This window comes from Danio rerio, chromosome 12, assembly GCF_052040795.2.
Source record: "Danio rerio strain M-AB ecotype USA chromosome 12, GRCz13ab, whole genome shotgun sequence".
Lineage (NCBI taxonomy): Eukaryota > Metazoa > Chordata > Actinopteri > Cypriniformes > Danionidae > Danio > Danio rerio.
Window position 1 is genome coordinate 14,877,009 of NC_141032.1, and position 18,370 is coordinate 14,895,378.

The window sequence follows — 18,370 nt, forward strand, 5'->3', positions numbered from 1 at the left end:
GCTAATGCTTAATAAACGATTCATGCTGCAAGAATATCTAAGACATTGAACAATAAAAACATGACACCAGATCACATCAGCATTTTACAACCTGGAAACAATGACAGGATGGTCATCAGAGTTTCAACCAATCTTTTCACTGGAGTCACATAAAACAGGATCTGCAGAAGGATAGTAAATATTTACATATTTAAGATCACATAGATCCTTGTAATTCTATTTTACTATAAATTGTGCATTAAGATGATAATAATGACCTTCTTTTCAAGCAGTATCAGCTTAAAGAGAACAAGAACCTACAGAAAATGTAAAAAAAAAATAATAATAATAATAATTGGAAAACAAGAGTTGCAAGTTTCAAAAGACAAAAAAATAGTATTATGCAAGAGGACGAAACAGCATTTTAAGAAGTGTTTTACCTTGTGTTTAAAGTGCAAAATTAAATCTCTGGCAGACAGACCTTTATAACAACATCAAAAAAAAAAATAATAATACAATTAGTAATAGTAATAAAAGCAGTAATGACTAGCCTAATAATTTCATTTGAAACTACATAAAATAAGAAAGCAGTTACATAAAATGTGTTATAAATGTTTAATAAATTGTAACATTTTTGTTTACATTTAATAACAAGAAAAAAAATTATATACACTACTGGTCAAAAGCTTGGGGTCAGTTTTATTTTATTTTATTTTTTAAAGAAAATCATTGTTCATCAACTTGCCATTTATTAAATTACTATTAATTGATTGAATTACCATTAATAATACTACTACTACTAATAATAATAACAACAATAATAATTATTATTAGAGTGATTTCTGAAAGAGCATGTGACTCTCAAGACTGGAGTAACGAAGCTGAAAGTTCATCTTTAAAATCACTGGAATAAATAATTAAATTAGATTAGATTATGAACTACTTTTGAACAGTTATTTTATAGTGCAATAACATTTCACAATTGTACATTTTTTACTGTATTTTTGATTAAAAAAAGGCAGCCTTGGTGAGCAGGATAAGCTTGTTTTAAAACATTTAAAAATCCTACTGACCCCAATATTTTGTGTGTATTTAATGAAATGTGGAGTTTTACCAATCACATACTCAAAACCCCCGTTTTACAGGATACATTTTATGTACAACCCCAAATAAGATAAGTAGGGAGAGTATGGAAAATGCAAACAAAAAAAGTTGTGATTTCCAAATTTACTTTGACTTGTATTTCATTGCAGGTAATATGAACACAAAATATTTCATTTTTCTTTCTGGTCAACTTCATTTCATTTGTGAATATACATTCTTTCCTGTTATTTAGACCTGCAACATAGTCTAAAAAGGTTGGGATAAAAGCAATTTAGGGCTAGTAAAAAAGTAAATTGGTTAAATAATGTGATTTGAAACAGGCAATGTCAACAGGTTATTGTAATTTAATTTGGTACAAAAGCAGCATCTAAGAAAGGTCTAGTCCTTTATGAGCAAAGATGGGCCAAGTATTGCCAGTTTGCCAACAAATACGTGAGAAAATTATTGAAATGTTTAAACCCAAATGTGTTCCTATCTCTCTTTGAAGAACATTGAAGACATTTCACCTTTAACAGTGCACAACATAATTAAAACATACAAGGAATCTGGAAGAATTTCTGGACAAGGACAAGGGTACAAGCCTAAGCTGAACAACTGTAATCTCTGATCCCTCAGGCAGCACTGCATCAAGAATCGTAATTTATCTAAGTGGTATCACCACATGTGCTCAGGACTACTTTGGCAAGTACCACAATACATAGTTACATACACAAATGGCAGTTAAAATGATACTGTGACATAAGGAAGCCTTATGTTAACAGTGTCCAGAAGTACCATCAGTGGAAATGTACACTGTGGTCAGATTAATTATCCTAAGCTATCCGAACCGTGTTTGGCGAAATATTTGACTGCGTATCACTGTATCCCAAACACATAAAACAAGGCCGTCGGGGGAGACGGGAGGGGGACATGCGTGCTTCGGCCCAGTTCATGGCAACTGTACATAATGTGAGTACGCCCTAAGACTTGTTTGCATGAAGAATGGAAGAACAAAAGTACACCTGAAATACTTCATCACTTGGTATCTTCATTCCCTAAACATCTTTTAAGTATTGTGGAAAGGAATGGCAACATTAAAAAGTGGTAAATGCTTTAATGTTCAAAATTTTTTTAAATGTGTTGCAAGAACTAAAATTGGTATACTTTTATTTTGAAATAAAAACAATAAAATTCTTGAGGTTTCACATTGTTTGCTGCATTGTCTGTTACATCCGTAGCAGTATATTGGTTGTATTTTTGCCTCCTGTTCTCTCTCTCGTTCTCTTCATGCCTGTCATTTATGTTAGGTCCACCTTTAAGACAGCTGATTGGTCAGGAGACTGGCTCATCATCATTGGGGGAAGGGGCGTGGTCACATAAAAAAGACGCCAGGAAGAGTAGAGGATAGCGCAATTTTCCTTTGATCTCGTTTTTGTATGTTTTTTGCAGACATGATTTCGGTTTTTGTTGTTTTGTTGTCTTTTTGTGGTTTTTGTTGTTTTGTTGTCTATACTGAGCAATACCTCTCATCAGGTTCACTCTTTTTTCAAAGTAAGGTGGATAGGAAAGAATACGGCGCACAGCACTGAAAACTTTTCTTTTCTTTTATTTGCATATATTGCTAGTAAGGTAAGGGGTTATTCAAGACTTGTTTTGTTTGATACTTTCAGTTTGACCTTGCTACTTTATTGCATTCTTTTGTTATTGTAAATACTACTTTTTTTTCACTGTTGTACATTAAATCACTTTTGTTGACATTTCTTTTGTCCATGTATTTTGATTACACCATCGCATGGTAAAATTACCACTTCTTTAAATGTTATTGTTTTTAGGTTATTGTTATTGTTTTTACAAGTCAAAATGATATGATACAATAATACAAGTCAAAGTAAATTTAAAAATCACTACTTTTTTTACTTGCATTTTCCATGCTGTCCCAGGTTTTTATGATTTGGTGTCGAATATTATATATAAAGCATGTGAAAAAAACAGATGTTTCTGAATTACTTAGATAAATCTGTGATCCCTCCAGCGATGTACAGTTTAAAGATCTGTTCATATGATCATAAAGCTCCTACAGAATACAAAGAACAATACAATAAGTTATGTTGCTTCTGGGTGACATGACAGTGGTTTTGTTACAGTGACATCTGATACCCATTACTACTTTATTCTGGCACTGAAAGATTGTATGAGCCATATTAAATATTTTTTTCAATTAAATGTATCAATTTAATTTAAAATTAACACACATTTGTGTAATTTGTTCTTAATATATATATGCAGCTCGCTCCCGCACATGCGTTTGTGATGCGGCTATAAAGCACTGGCCCGATTCCTGTTAACCATATCTGGCCCGAGTCTGTCTGTAGAGTCCGGGCTGCTTCTGGTAAGGACTCTCCAGTGTGGCAGCAGAACGAGGCTTCAGCCTCCAGAACAAATTTAAAACTGTCACAAGAAGTCAACTTGCTGAGGCAAAGACACAGAATATTAATGACAACTGCCTCTGCATCAGTTTCTCTTGATGCATTTAATTACGCACAGGCAAGCACCCAGTTCAGGTCTATGCAGGGGGAAGATATGAGGTAAGGCAGATATGAGTTATTGTTCATTTGTCAAATAAATAAATAATTTAGCCTATATGCTCGTCGTGCAAGTTTATTATTGAATATGAATGAAAAAAGCTATTAGAAAATACGCAAATTAATTGACGGTCAATAATAGGTTATGACGGAATTTTTACAACCCTCTCCGTCAAAATGAAGGACAATGAGAAAGCCTAACGCGACCTCTGAGATATATATATATATATATATATATATATATATATATATATATATATATATATATATATATATATATATATATATATATATATATATATATATAAAGTGTATGAAAAATCTTGCCTTTAGGATGGAGATCTGGGAGAAATCTTTTTCTTCAAAGTATGCATGAGTTATGAGCTGAAGTTTGGCCTGTATCAAACCAAAGAGTGGCTGAAACAAAAATATATAACATGAACAATCTGCAGAATCAAAAAGGTATTTTTATGTCAATCGCTAACATGCATGTGGCTCACCAGTCGACTGAGAACGCATACACTCTTCTGAACAGTCTCTCTTGTGACATCTGCCTCCCGTTTTTTTAGTGCCTACAATACACATTATAATTGTATCCCACTACACATAATATCATTCATAATTGATTATGACAGATTTTATGATTTTCTGTTCACTGGTTTACTGATTTACTGGTTTATATAAACACCATAATTTAATATATAAACAAACCTTAGCCTCCATCTGTCTGTAGCAAGAAACTCCATAAACGCATTTGAGCTGTCCATCCAGAGGAGGCAAATGAAAGTAAACAGTGTCTGAGTGAAAAAAAAATCACAACTTGCAGTTTAAAAACAAATAAAATTCTTTATTCACAGCTAAAAAATCTTCTTTAACCTCACTTCATATTATATCAATCATTTTCATTTCCATAGAAGGGTTGCTTTTGACAAAAGATAATTTACTATGTATAATGAAAATTACAATAACTATAATAATTTTATAGTTTGAATGTGCAATAGAACCGCTTTATTTGCCGAACATTGTTGCCATTCTAATCAGCTGCCGCTTGCTTAAATTCCTTATTATACTGGTTTGTTTTGACTAATAATTAAAAAGTATAAGACAGCAAAAGACTGATAATATGATGTTTAACTCCAGCTAAATTTTACCCAATTCAAATCCAAGTGAATTCAACATAATCTCATCTAACACCACCTAGCTTAGGCCCATGATTTATTCACTCAAAATTGTGATTGACACTTATTTCCTGAACAAATGAGTGGAAATGCTAAGCTGATTATCAATCTGACCTATACATTTGAAAGTAAACTGGTTGAGCAAGGGTTGTTATCTGTGTATTTTTCAAAATTAAGGCTGGCTGATTTGGCTTAAAACCTAAATCTCGATTAATTGAACATTTCAACTCGATTATGATTAATGATTTTTCAAGACCACAATCAAAACCAAGGGGTAAGAAAATTTCCCAGAATACACCAGCCACAACGGCTGCATACCTGCACCCGGTCAAGAGATGCACAAATTAGTATTTTTTTGTCATTATTACAATTTTTTATGTCAAACATGCTTTAAAGCGGTGGTCCAGAATGTAATTTTAAGGCTTGGTTAGGTTTATAAGATGCAAAGCAATGTGTTCTCATGTTTCATTTGTAGGAAATCATGTTATTTTTCCATAAATCTTACTTTGATTATATACAGCTACTCTGCTAACATGAAAACGACTGTCATATTTCCTAGTTCCTCCGAAAGGCCTCAAGGGACTCTGATTGGTCATAATGTGCTGTGATTCGCGGATTGGATCCAAGTCATGCCCCTACAAGCACGCATTTCTGTGCGGTGTAAACAATCAGTTAGCCTCATGCCGTTTTTCTAAAGTAAAATTTGACAAGTGTCTGTAACGACGAGTGAAAATGGGGTGTGGCTCCATTAAGAGAGATCGCCATTGTGTGTGTGTGTACACGCATGTGCGTGGGGCCGATGTCTATTTTTATTTTTATCTGATGCTTGAATTAAGTTTTTGTTCTGTAATATACAGTGACGCCGTTGACAGGAAAATAAAGCACAACATGTCGAATGCGACCTGTCTTAGCTTTGATTTTTCTGCTGCAATTTGGCTGAGATTTAGGCGAGCCATCTTGTATTTTTTTAACTCAACGTGTTACACGACATCTTTCACATATATTCGGAATATGCGCAAGTAATATAAATCGTTTACATATCTTTTGCGAGTTGATTATCTGACATGTAGAACACAAAATATGGTCTACGTGACAGCGCCATTTCCCATTGAACGCTTTGAGGGCAAACGTGTCCGTGATGGGAACAAACTGTCGCAAAAGACTGCTGAAATTGGAGCCTAGGCATGCGCAGAAGGACTGTCTCATGGAGCCAGAGGAGGAGCCGCGGAATCGAGCTTCCAACCAATGCTTGATGTAAAATCAACCACGCCCCACAAACTTTTCACTTGACCGCCTGGTATCTGCACTATAACAAAGGCTCACTGATGTAAATATAAGCACTTACATTTAGAACCACGCAATAATATATGGTTTAAAAACTGTGTAATATAAGCTGTTATAATTTAATAAAAGCAAAACATGTTGAACTGCAGAAATAAATGATCTCTACCCTGAGTTAGACCAATATAAGCACAAAAATATTATCTTATAACAAGTTTATTGGTATTTGTTATATTCATAGGGTAGTAATGACACTTGTAAAATATGAACAATAAAATAAAAAATACACACACATTTATAGAAGGGTTTTAATTTTTAATTAGCCATGAACAGAACCCAACATATAGCCTAGACACCATAGATAACGATTTACCATGCGGGAAAAATCGTGCGTCTAAAAGATAAATACTGCAAGATTTCTAAATATCAACAGGATATTTAGACATCCCATCCTTGAAATTCTTCAATTTGTACAAAACACTTTGCAGTATTAATGAATCAACTGATATCCATCAGCTGCTGCAACATCGCTTGTATTGTTTATTATTTTTTGCTTGTATTGTATTGTGTTGTTCGCTTGTATTGTTTATTATTTTTTGAGAAATTACTGAGGAATTTACATTCATTTTAATGTTTAGTAGGAGTTTTCAAATAAAAAGCCAATGGTAAATGATGTATAAATCTTATATATAACATTTACAGCTCTATTTGTTATTTAAGATTCGGTTTCTAGAACATTAATATTTTATAACAGCAAATTCAGTAGATTAACTCAATAACATGCCGAAACTCAAAATGCAAAGACGTCCTGTAAATCAAGTTCAAATGACATTACAGGAGATCAACATGGAGATCGGCTAACATTTGTTCTGTCTTCCTAATTATTAATTCAGACCCATAAAGAGAATTACTGCTAGATAGCAATTTTCCCCGTCATCATTACTTAACTTTGTTTACAATGTGTCATTTATTGTAATGTTTTGTTATTTTTATACTGAAATTCTCAATTCTTGTGCACTACAAAAATTATTATTAAGTTTATTATTATTTGTTTAATACTTGTCCAATCAATACCAGTTTATTATTGTTTATTTTGTCCTTTATTTAAATATTTGTGATATGTATGCTGTTTGCATTTTATTCAAGGGTTAAACTCAGTAGATACGCTTTGGGTTTGCATAGTAGCCTGCGTTTGCTGTTACATTAACACCAATGGTTGTAATAACGTTAACAAAGGTGAGGTTTTATATAATGAAGATTCAAATCGCGACAGCTCTGGGATGCAGCACACATACTCGCGGGCCGATTCCGGCTCGGATGCGGCAGCGTCGGCTCGCTAACGGCTGCTGCATCTGGCCCGATTGACTCGAGTAGGTACAGCAGACGGAGTCAGGCCGAGGGGTAAGTCTCCGGCAGGCGAGAATATAGCCGGAACTGGCCCGAGTGTATTTTGCTATCTGGGTGGTTAGGCGTGTATCAGCAAACTATTAAAGCCCGAAAAAAGCCCTGACCTTACAGAATAAACAGTGTTCAACCAGATCCTGTATGTCAGAACTAATTTTATCATGGTAAAATAACACAGAAGTCGAATAATAACACTTTAGTCTCCTGCCGAAACTGCCGAAAAGACGGTTTGCTTTGAGAAACTAGTTCCTTTCACACATACGGACCTTTCCGTAAAATTACCAGCAATTTTCCGGAAAGGTCTGTATGTGTGAACAGGCCTTTTTTGAAAATACCGGTAAATTTGTTCCGGCTATTTTCTGGAAAGAGAAGTTGTAACATTACCAGTAATTTGTGAAAACGCAGAAGAAAGATTGCCAGAAAAAGCGCGTGCAGGTCAGCACGGTTTATGAAAAAAAAGCCTTTGAATAATTTTCCTGACACATTTAATTAAAAACGCTAAATTTCGCTATAATTCCTAATTCCTATAATTCCTAATAATAGCTCCTGTACAACAGTCCAACAACATTCTGACACCCAAATACCCTTGTCAGAAAAGTCTAGTGGCTGAGAATTAGCTTTTACAGTGTCTGGTATAATGTTAATGTTGTTTTCTTGTGTTAACATTGATAAATATGGCCAGGGTGTAAATGCACAGTACAGTTATGATCTTATTGCCACATTAAAATGTAATGATAACATGATATATGCCTTCAGTGATTTCCTGAAAATAAATACCAAAAAATAATGCAACACTCTGTTTGAAGGGCCAAGGGGAAGGGGTACAAAAATAGAATTGGGATAGGGTCTAAATTAGCCTCAGACTTTAAAGGTTGATTTACAGAGTCTTAACAGAGCGGGGTCACGTGACTCCACACACAGTACAGAAAATAATTAATAAAACCAACCTTGAAAAATTAAATCGATTATAGGTTGTAAATTTTGATTTAGATTATTTTCCGATTAATCTTCCAGCCTTAATCACAATTACACAGATTTCCTGTGTAATTTTTGCATTTATAACATTATTCTGTAAATAAATTGAACAGAATCAACAATGAACAGATTCAGCTGCTTGTAGGGGAAATTGAATTTACCAAATTACAGTTTAAATTACCAAGTAAAAATTTTTATAAAGTAAATTATCTTCTCTGATTAGTAATTAATTTCAAAGTTTGTTTTTCTGAATCATAAACATAAAAAACCTGCTGAACTGCTGCTGAAGTGAGGGGCTAAGAATGAAGTTATAAGTAAAACTCTTTACATATGTATCATCTTTTATCACATATAAATAAACAAGAAGTAATCGCCAAGTTTACCCTCCTGATGATTGTGTGCTCCATCAGGCAGTGCCAGGAAAGGCAGGTACTTCCATTCTTCTGGGAGTGTACTACTGTCATGACCCGCACTAGGAATGATTGGAGGATACGAGAATTCTACCTGTGATAAAAAAAAAGGTCAGTAACTGAAGATAATTCTCAATAATCTATACCTTAAAACTATATATTTTTATAATTTTTCATATTAATCGTAGTCAACATATTTAAAGTGTTTTGTACTCAGTTTTATAAAATATTAAATTAGTCGGCACAATAGACTAGTGGTTAGCACGCTGACATATGGTGCAGAAGTCCTGAGTTCGAGGACAAATATATATATATATATATATATATATATATATATATATATATATATATATATATATATATATATATATATATATATTCATACAAAAGTTGTATCTGTTTCTCAAATCTGATTGGCTGATAGCCGTACAATATTCTGCAATATCAGAACTGTATATAGGCAATATCACACAAGTAGCAGTGCGATATGGCTGTATATCGGTACTGGTGGGGGCAATAAGGCACTCGGCCTGCGGCCTCGTGCCAATGCACGCCTCCCATCAGTGCCGATATACAGCCATATCGCACTGCTACTTGTGTGATATTGCTCATATATACAGTTGAAGTCAGAATGATTAGCCCCCACTTTGAATTTTATTTCTTCTTTAAAAATTTCCCAAATGATGTTTAACAAAGCATGGAAATTTCCACAGTATGTCTGCTAATATTGTCTTAAGTCTTATTTGTTTTATTTCGGCAAGAATAAAAGCAGTTTTAAATTTTTTCTAAAACCAATTTAAGGTCAAAATTATTAGCCCCTTTAGGCTATTTCTATTTTCGATAATCAACAAAACAAACCATCGTTATACAATATGCCTAATTACCCTAACCTGTCTATTTAACCTAATTAACTCACTTTAACCTGTAGAGAAGTGTCTTGAAAAATATTTAATAAAATATTATTTACTGTCATTATGGCAAAGATAAAAAACAATAAGTTATTAGTAATGAGTTATTAAAACTATTATCTTTAGAAATGTGTTGAATAAAATCTCTCTGTTAGAAATTGGGGAAAAAGTAAACAGGGGAGCGAATAATTGGGGGTGGGGGGGTTTAATAATTCTGACTTCAACTGAATGTGTGTGTGTGTGTGTGTGTGTGTGTGTGTGTGTGTGTGTGTGTGTGTGTGTGTGTGTGTGTGTGTGTGTTTATATATATATAAACAGATGCCACATGGTTTTATGGGAATACAAATTCTAAACCTATAGAGGGCTGAATTCAAAGACACCCAAAATTTATTTTATGAAAATTTCATTGCACCAATGCAAAATGGTCCTCAATAGTTTGTATGGCTTGTGTGCAATTTCTTTATCATCCAGGAACAGCCTGAAACATTTAGGCCATGTCCAAACTATTAAGTTTTTGTTTAAAAATGCATTTTTCTTTCGTTTTGGCCTTCCATCCACACTAAGACAGCATTATTAAGAAACATAAATGTACCTTTTTGAAAACGTTGTCAGAAGTAAATACATTTGAAAACGCTATTTTCATGTAGCAATGTGGAATGTTAAAAAAGGCTTTTGAATTTGGAGACGCATTTTAGTCATGTAATGCAGTCATGTGACCAATTCAGCCATCCTTCAGAGTAACACTGGAATAATATTTGTTTAATCTGTTTAAACACTTATATGTATGATGCTGTTGATGACGTTATGTGAGTGTATAATTGTTGTTGTGTTGAGATCGTAAGCAGAGCGGTCTACGAACTCTTTGTGAGTGTTGAAGCTGGCTTCTGCAGAGCTTCATTATACTTTTTTTAAATTGAATCTCCGAGTACGGCTCTTCAACAGTTCCGGTTCCCCCTACAGCGTTATGACGGCTTTCTTAAAAATTAATGTCAGTCTGTACATGCTCCATTTTGCCTCTGTTCAAAATTCAACTCAATTTATGTTTATTTCTATAGCGCTTTTATAATGTAGAATGTGTCAACGCAGCTTAACATCAAAGTTCTAGTAAAATGAAATTGTGTCAGTCCAGTTTTCAGAATTGAATTTCAGTAGTAAATTTCAGTGTGGTTTAATTTTCACTGCTGAAAGTCCAAACACTAAAGAGCAAATCCATAATTGCGCAGTCTTGTTTAAGATAAAAAATGAATAAAAAAACGATCACATGCATAGTAGGGTTGTGCCGATAAAACGTTGCCATCGTCCATCTCCGATGGCCGACAAACTTTGCGATGCTGGCTCAGCATTGTGATCCATTGCCCCGCCCCACATTTATATTGATATATAACTTATTATTTGCATGTCATCTTACTAGCAATAACGGCCTTTTCATGAACTGTGTTAAATTTTACATATAGTTGCAACTTGCACGGCTGACAACATCGTGGAGGATTAAATGAAGGATTATACAGTACCTCTCGCACATAAAATTTGTAGACATAGTGGCAAACGCTGTTGCCTGCAAACCCTGTACCAAAGACTTTTCAGTGAATGCTTTAGTCATTTTCATAGCCGACTTGAAGCCACTGGAAGTCTTTTATCCACTTGGAAAAGTTTATGGTGGATTAACATTTAGCACATGATCACTAATAAGATGTGCCATAATTGGTAACTGTAGGTGTTTTCTAAAACAAAATCTGTCAGTGTTATTTTCATTCTCTCATCTCTGCACTTCACATTTGCGCGCTTGTAGCCCCTGTCATCTGAAGGCAGAAGGCATTGACTGAGTTATTGACAACTGGTATTAACCAATCTATTTGCGTTCAGTTTTAGAGGAGTGGGCCAATAAGAAGAGCACAAAGGTGGGGCAAGCATTGCGGGCCTTTTTTGTTTTTTTACTTCAGTAAGTTCACATAACAACTGTTTTAATCTGTTCCTGACTGTTGCATTTGGCGTTATTAGGTGCAAAGATGCATTCTGCATAAATGTCTCCTAAATCTGCAGATGCGGTGAGGATTTTGCAGTAAAAACAGTGAACTTATGCACTAGCACAAATGCTTCCAAATATTTTTAGGTCGCATAGATAAATTTTCAGGCGCATATGCGTCCAAAACATTCGAGCCCTACCATCTTTACTTGTTATTATTTTCTCATAATAATAATAAAATAAGAAAGTTATCATCAATCACAATACAAATTACAGTGAACTCCAAACAAACTCTCGTCTCCTCCACCAGCTGTGGGAAAAAGCCATTATAACGACACAGATCACTCTGCCTATTCATGCCAGAGTCCCGCGGAAAAAAAGTGATTGACAGGTGGTAATTTGTGTGTACCTTTATATATTTATGGTTTGATTATGGGTAAAGCAAAGACCATGTGGGTCAGGTAGTGAAAACGGTAGGCTACAATTAATTAATTTGTTATAAATTAAATGATATTTAACAACAACAACCACACCCGCCTATGACGACAATGCCATCGTCCATCGCAATGTTTCCCATTAGACATTGTACGATGCCAAATTAGTCAACATCTCCCAACACTAATGCATCGTGGTTAAAAATATGTTTGACTTGCATCTGCCTTGTTCTGACACCTTGACAAAAAAAATTATCATTTCATTAACGATGTGTAATTCATATTTCACAAACCTCTGGCAATAAGTTATTATTTTAAAGATTGTCTTGATCACCTGATTTTTCCTATGCTTGTGTGCTTTCATTTCCTCCATCTCAGTTTCTAGGGGTGTCAAAATTAATTGTTTCATCAGTGCACCACGATGCAGAACAGGGCCGGAGTGGGACTCATTTTCAGCCCTGGAGTTTCAAGCCAGACCGGCCCACCTCAGTTCACGACTGATTCCAATTCAGTTTCTAATGGCACTATCACGTCTTTTTCAAGAAAACAGCTGCTTTAGAAATTCTGATGTTCAACAGCCCTAACAGTATTATATGTCTTAACAAAAAAAAAAGAAAAAAAAGGAGAAAATTTTCAGGTGAGGAGAAAACTCCATTTCTGTCACACTTTCTCGACTTTTGACCTGCTGGCATGAGGTAACTTTTCCTCACCTCTCGGCTGTTACAGCGATACTTGCTGATCCAGACATGAGCGGGTCTGCATAGCGAGTTTTCTCCTCTATGTCTATCACGGATCAAGGCTGATTTCTGCTGTTATCGCCGCTGCCGTTTATCAGTGTTTATCATTGGTGAACAGCGCCAGAGCCAATCGAAGCCCTTTCTGTTGAGCGCGGCGCCAATCACAGGAGTGTAAGATCTTGCTCGACAAGGCTCAGAAAGCAAGCTGTATATTTACATTTATTTATTTGCTTTAATTGTTCATGTTGTTCTGTGCATGTACTTGAATTTTTAAATGTATAGTTTATACATCTAACTGCTTTTATTAAAGAACAAAATTGTATTACAAATAATATATTTATACTTTTTAACAAAAGAATTGCTGTGCTGTAAAATACAAAATAGTGTATGAAAAGCATTGTCAATGCAAAATGATGCACTGAGATATCGAATTGAACCGAATTGTGAGAACAATATAGGTTCACACCTCTATCAGTTGCAGTGAGTCCATGTGTGAGAAATGCTGAATTAGCTAAAATGTCCTCAGTTTAGAGTCTACTGTCAAACTACATGCACATACCTGTATATTAATATAGGTTTTGCTTTTCTTACAAGCAATGAGGATAATAATAGTATTAAAGATTTTAAAGAAAATCAATATTAAGAAGGAAACATAACCTAAATAACAGATCCTATCAATATTGTAATTGTAAATATTGTAATACTGTAAAAATCTAATTTTTATTAAGACTGTGTCATCTGTCAAATAGCTCTTTCCTTACAGAAGCTTTAAACAGATGCGCATAATGTGACTACGGTAATGAGTGGCAATGATAAGGCACAAATATGTTGACTTTTATTTATAGTAGTTTTATCACTCTCCAGTAGATCCTGAAAATGACATAAGAATGAGTGCAAGAAACGTATCTCTCTTTATGTTTTAGATCCAACTGCTGCAAACGTTGGTATAAAGCTCTACATATGACATTGCGAGGCGCGAGCCTTAAAGTAATAAGGGGCTGTGCAAATATGCATCTTTTGGGCACTTAAGTTTGCAATTTTAAATAGAGATGCATGGCTTGCATGAGCAAAAAAGGAAGTGGTGCGCACAGTGCCACATGCTTGCATTTTCAAGGCGCATCTACAGCTGTGAGTTAAAAACATTTAAACTTTTTTATTAAACTGCAAAAACATGGAGCACCAAAGCAGCACACAAAACTCACACTGCCAATAAAAAACTGCGCTCAAAAGGGCTTATCTCACCACAAACAACGCTTTCGGAACTTCCACAAAAATATCTAGCTGTAAGCAGCAGTTTGCCTTCCTAAAACATCTTGAATTTATGCTGCAATTGTTCTATTATTAGAACAATTCTATTATTAGATAATCTATTATTATTTCTATAATTTTTAGAAGATTTTTTACAGCTCTTTTATAAAATGCTAATGCAGTACCTGCAAAAGATCATTGAAAATAAATTTACCAAACTTTGTCACAGATATTTGTGGTTGCATCAATTAAAAATATAAAGTAGGTTAAACAGTGCTTTTTACATAGTTCGAAACGTTAAATTAAAGGTCATATGTTGAAAATGCAAATGAAAAATACAGTTTTATTATTCTGTCATTCATTTAAATGGTAGATCTCTTTTCAGCAAAAATTTAGGGATCTTAGGCTAAAAAAGTTTGGTGATCAAAGTTAGGGTCAAATTAAGAACTTTGTTGGCCAGATTTTTAGTTAATCATTTGCAAGTCAATGCTGCCTATATGGATAGCAGTATTTTTAAAACAGCAGTGTTAAATACGATGCATCAAAACAATGGCTGCACCTAACTTTTGTTCCGGTGCACCTTATAAAGAATTTTGGGTGAAAAGATATTTCACAGAATCTTTAACATAAATATTTTCAATGGATATGTGAATTATGTACTAATAAGATTTCACATTGGCGACTCAGTGGTGCAGTAGGTAGTGCTGTGGCCTCACAGCAAGAAGGTCGCTGGGTCACTGGTTTGAGCCTCGGCTCAGTTGGCCTTTCTGTGTGGAGTTTGCATGTTCTCCCTGCGTTTGCGTGGGTTTCCTCTGGGTACTCCGGCTTCCCCCACAGTTCAAAGAGTGAGTACAGGTGAATTGGGTAGGCTAAATTGTCCGTAGAGTATAAGTGTGTGTGTGAATGAGTGTGTGTATGTTTCGCAGAGATGGGTTGCAGCTAGAAGAGCATACCCTTCGTAAATACGTGCTGGATAAGTTGGCGGTTCATTCCGCTGTGGCGACCCCGGATTAATAAAGGGACTAAGCTGACAAGAAAAATGAATGAATGAAGATTTCACATTTGTGAAGATTTAGCTTTAGACCAGAAGTTTAAGTGAATTTGGTAATACATTCTAGGGCTGTTTTAACTTGATTTTTATCTTTCAGAAACAGTGCAGTATCATCTGCCAGTTGTGAAAGTTTGATTTCTCTGTCAATTAGTTTAACCCCTAATATTTTGATTATTTCAAATTTGAATAAAAGTAACTAATAAAAACAAAAAAGGACAGCCTTAGTGCACACCACAACGAATTTCAAATCTTTTAGAGGTCACTTTATTTAAAATGATAGAGTTAAGTTTCGTATTGATTTTAATTTGATTATTGATTTTTATTTGAAAATATTGATTTTAAAATATTACTTCTCACCTATAAAGCTCTAAATAATCTTGCTCCTGTTTATCTAACCAACCTTCTGTCTTGCTACAATCCAGCTCGCTCTTTAAGATCTCAAAACTTTAGGCTTCTGGTAATACCTAGAATAGCAAAGTCGAGTAAAGGAGGTAGAGCCTTCTCCTTTATGGCTCCTAAACTCTGGAATAGCCTCCCTGGTCATGTCAGAGGCTCTGACACACTCTCTCAATTCAAAACTAGATTAAAGACCTATCTGTTTAGTAAAGCATACACAATGCATCACTTAGCGGGTTTCCACACAAGTTTCTACATCTTGTTTATATACACTATGAACAGCAGCTACGCTAATTATTCTCTTTATTCTCCATTTCCACCTGGGGATACTCATCCCGAGGTCCTCAGATAATGCGGAGTCACTGATTGTACACAAGACCAGCGATGAGATGATGCCAAGGTGTCCATATCCAGGACCAGGCCGAATCCTGAGCTGCTGCGCTGTTGGTCATAGGGGAGTGGAGAGCATGAGGCTGATTACAGTGATGCTCCAGGGACAGATGAGTCTTTGCTGAGGCCAGCTTTCAGCCCACTGCTGAGACTGCAGCTCTGCACAAGACTTTTGGCCAGCGGAGAAATTAAAATGGTCGTGCCAAACTAGGTCTGGTTCTCTCAAGGTTTTGTTTCTTCACTCTCCTATTGGTGAAGTTTTTTTTTGATGAATTTGCTCTTCAGTGTTTGGACTCTCAGTAATGATTGCAAACCACACTGAACTGAGTTTAACTGAACTGAACTTAAACACTAAAAACTGAACTACCCTGATCCAGTTACTGTGACCATTCATGTGAAGCTGCTTTGACACAATCTACATTGTATAAGCGCTATACAAATAAAGTTGAATTGAATTGAATATATGAGCCCCTGAATCGATTTGGTCAGATAGTCAAGAATATCCTAAATAAAAAGAATATTGGTACTGATATGCCTGTTTTTCATAAAGTCTGTTTGAGATTAATATATAATTTGGTCTAGTAGGGATTTTAATGGTTTAGCATATACCAATACAATTAATTTGTAATTCAAGAGAGTAATACATCTCCAATTATCAATCTCTAAAGGATCCTTATAGGGATCAGGGAGATTAAGCATAGCTTCATAGTTGTGGCCCTTCTTTTAAACTCATTTTGTGTTTATGTCCCAGAATGCACTGAGCAGTGACGTTGGTTGCCAAGCCCTATGTTGGTGGTCATGTGACACCAATATGGCAGCACAGTGAGAGAGGATTCTTTATAAACAATAAAATAACTTCTTGTAAGGGCTGGATGTGTTCTTTCTAAGTTTTTGTTGTACCTTACTTCCTACTGTTGTTATTTTGCCTACGTAATTTTCAAATAAAGCAGTATAAAAAGAAAATAATAAAATGGTTGGTAACGTTTGGTACAAGACTAAACGTTAAAAGTTTTCTTTTAAGAACAATACACATCTGAACTTTCTGTCAGGAGGAGAGCAAGTTAGAAGGGGAGTAGCTTGCTGGATCTAACACACTTAACGTAACTAATAACGTTACTGAATTACAGACGATATTGATAATTCATGACCATTAGCCATTCTGTGAAATCGAGCACCATTTAGCAGATCTAAACTTGCATGTTGTATTTGTCGTATTTGTACAGTGAATACAAATGTACAGTGACCATAAAAATCTATATAAAAAACACATATACTCTCTGTTAGCGTAACAGTCTTGAAGAAGGAGCATTTAAAACAGATTATTATACACAAATATGAGGGCTCTTACCTGACACCCTTTTTTGTGGTGAAATCCTACCACTACAATGTGCAGCACGGGTTCCTCTTTACTCTGACACTCCATCAGCGCTAATTATTCCAAATAATAAAAAACTAAGAGTATAATGTGGCTTTAATGTGTTAGGTCTGTAACTTCCGCACCCTTGTCAGTAAATTTGTATGTTCCGATGCTCCGCCTCTAGCGAAAACAAATAATAGCAGACATATGCTCAGCTGTAGGCCGTAGTGAGGTGAAGCACCTTTTCGTTTCATTTCATTCCCATAAATAGGGCACTACATTCTTTTAATACTAATAAAATGACCAACTGAAATAGAATAAAAAAAACCTCCGTGTATATTCCAGCAGTTATTTCACAACTGTTTAAAGTAGGCAATAGTCCTATCCTCGCGTAATCTTTTTTGATGGCGAGAGATGCGGTTTTGCATCACGTGCTTTCCCCCAGACCAATGAGATGGTTTGCGTCTAAACGACATGTAAACATGGTCCAAGATGGCAGCGCCCTTGTCGTCACTATGGAGTAGCGAAAAGGATGAAATTACGGTCAGACCTCCACCAAAACCCAGTGAAAGTGTTTATAAACAATTTCAACCCGGATGTTACATCCAAAAAGAGAGAAGAAACGAAGGATTTTACATGCACACGATGGAATACATTTACAAACGGCACCAAACGGTGACTTGGCTAAGCTTGCAGATTGAGAATCAGAGAAAAGCAAAAACGTACAACACGCAGTAAATGACTGCAGTCAAACCAGCGGAAACACAGTCAAGCCAGCACGATATATATATTGGTGCGCAAGTATTATTATGATTACGGTAATTTCATCAGCAACACAAAGTGCCCCCCCCCCAGAGCACTCGATTCGCTCTTTTGCCTGTTACGTATGCTTTTATTAAACGATTTATTAGCTCCTTTTGACAGTTGTTGTTAGTTTAACCAATGTTTTTTTTTTAATTTCTCTAAGTGTATCTTTTTGCTTCAAATGATTTTA

General features: G+C 35.2%; 2 protein-coding genes across 9 annotated transcripts in view; one reads left to right on the forward strand and one right to left on the reverse strand.

The window, feature by feature from the left end:
- Window positions 1–17,768, reverse strand: part of avl9 (AVL9 cell migration associated) — a 38,474-nt gene extending 20,706 nt beyond the window's left edge. For 2 of the 5 annotated variants that reach the window (NM_001327830.1, NM_001045565.2), the window contains 9 exon segments: window positions 92–161; window positions 258–296; window positions 420–460; window positions 3,070–3,136; window positions 3,972–4,061; window positions 4,145–4,216; window positions 4,356–4,441; window positions 8,866–8,986; window positions 17,368–17,768. In NM_001327830.1, the coding sequence (NP_001314759.1) occupies window positions 92–161; window positions 258–296; window positions 420–460; window positions 3,070–3,136; window positions 3,972–4,061; window positions 4,145–4,216; window positions 4,356–4,441; window positions 8,866–8,986; window positions 17,368–17,442 (661 nt within the window). In that variant the 5' untranslated portion in view covers window positions 17,443–17,768. 5 annotated transcript variants of the gene reach the window in all.
- Window positions 17,769–17,843: 75 nt separating this feature from the next.
- The window catches only part of mto1 (mitochondrial tRNA translation optimization 1), a 95,265-nt gene continuing 94,738 nt past the window's right edge, over window positions 17,844–18,370 (forward strand). For all 4 annotated transcript variants that reach the window (XM_087274435.1, XM_087274440.1, XM_087274433.1 and 1 more), the window contains exon 1: window positions 17,844–18,169. Coding sequence is in view for 1 of the 4 variants with exons in the window: in XM_087274433.1 (XP_087130559.1) it covers window positions 18,115–18,169 (55 nt within the window). In the remaining 3 variants the exon portion in view is untranslated. The remainder of the gene's footprint in view (window positions 18,170–18,370) is intronic.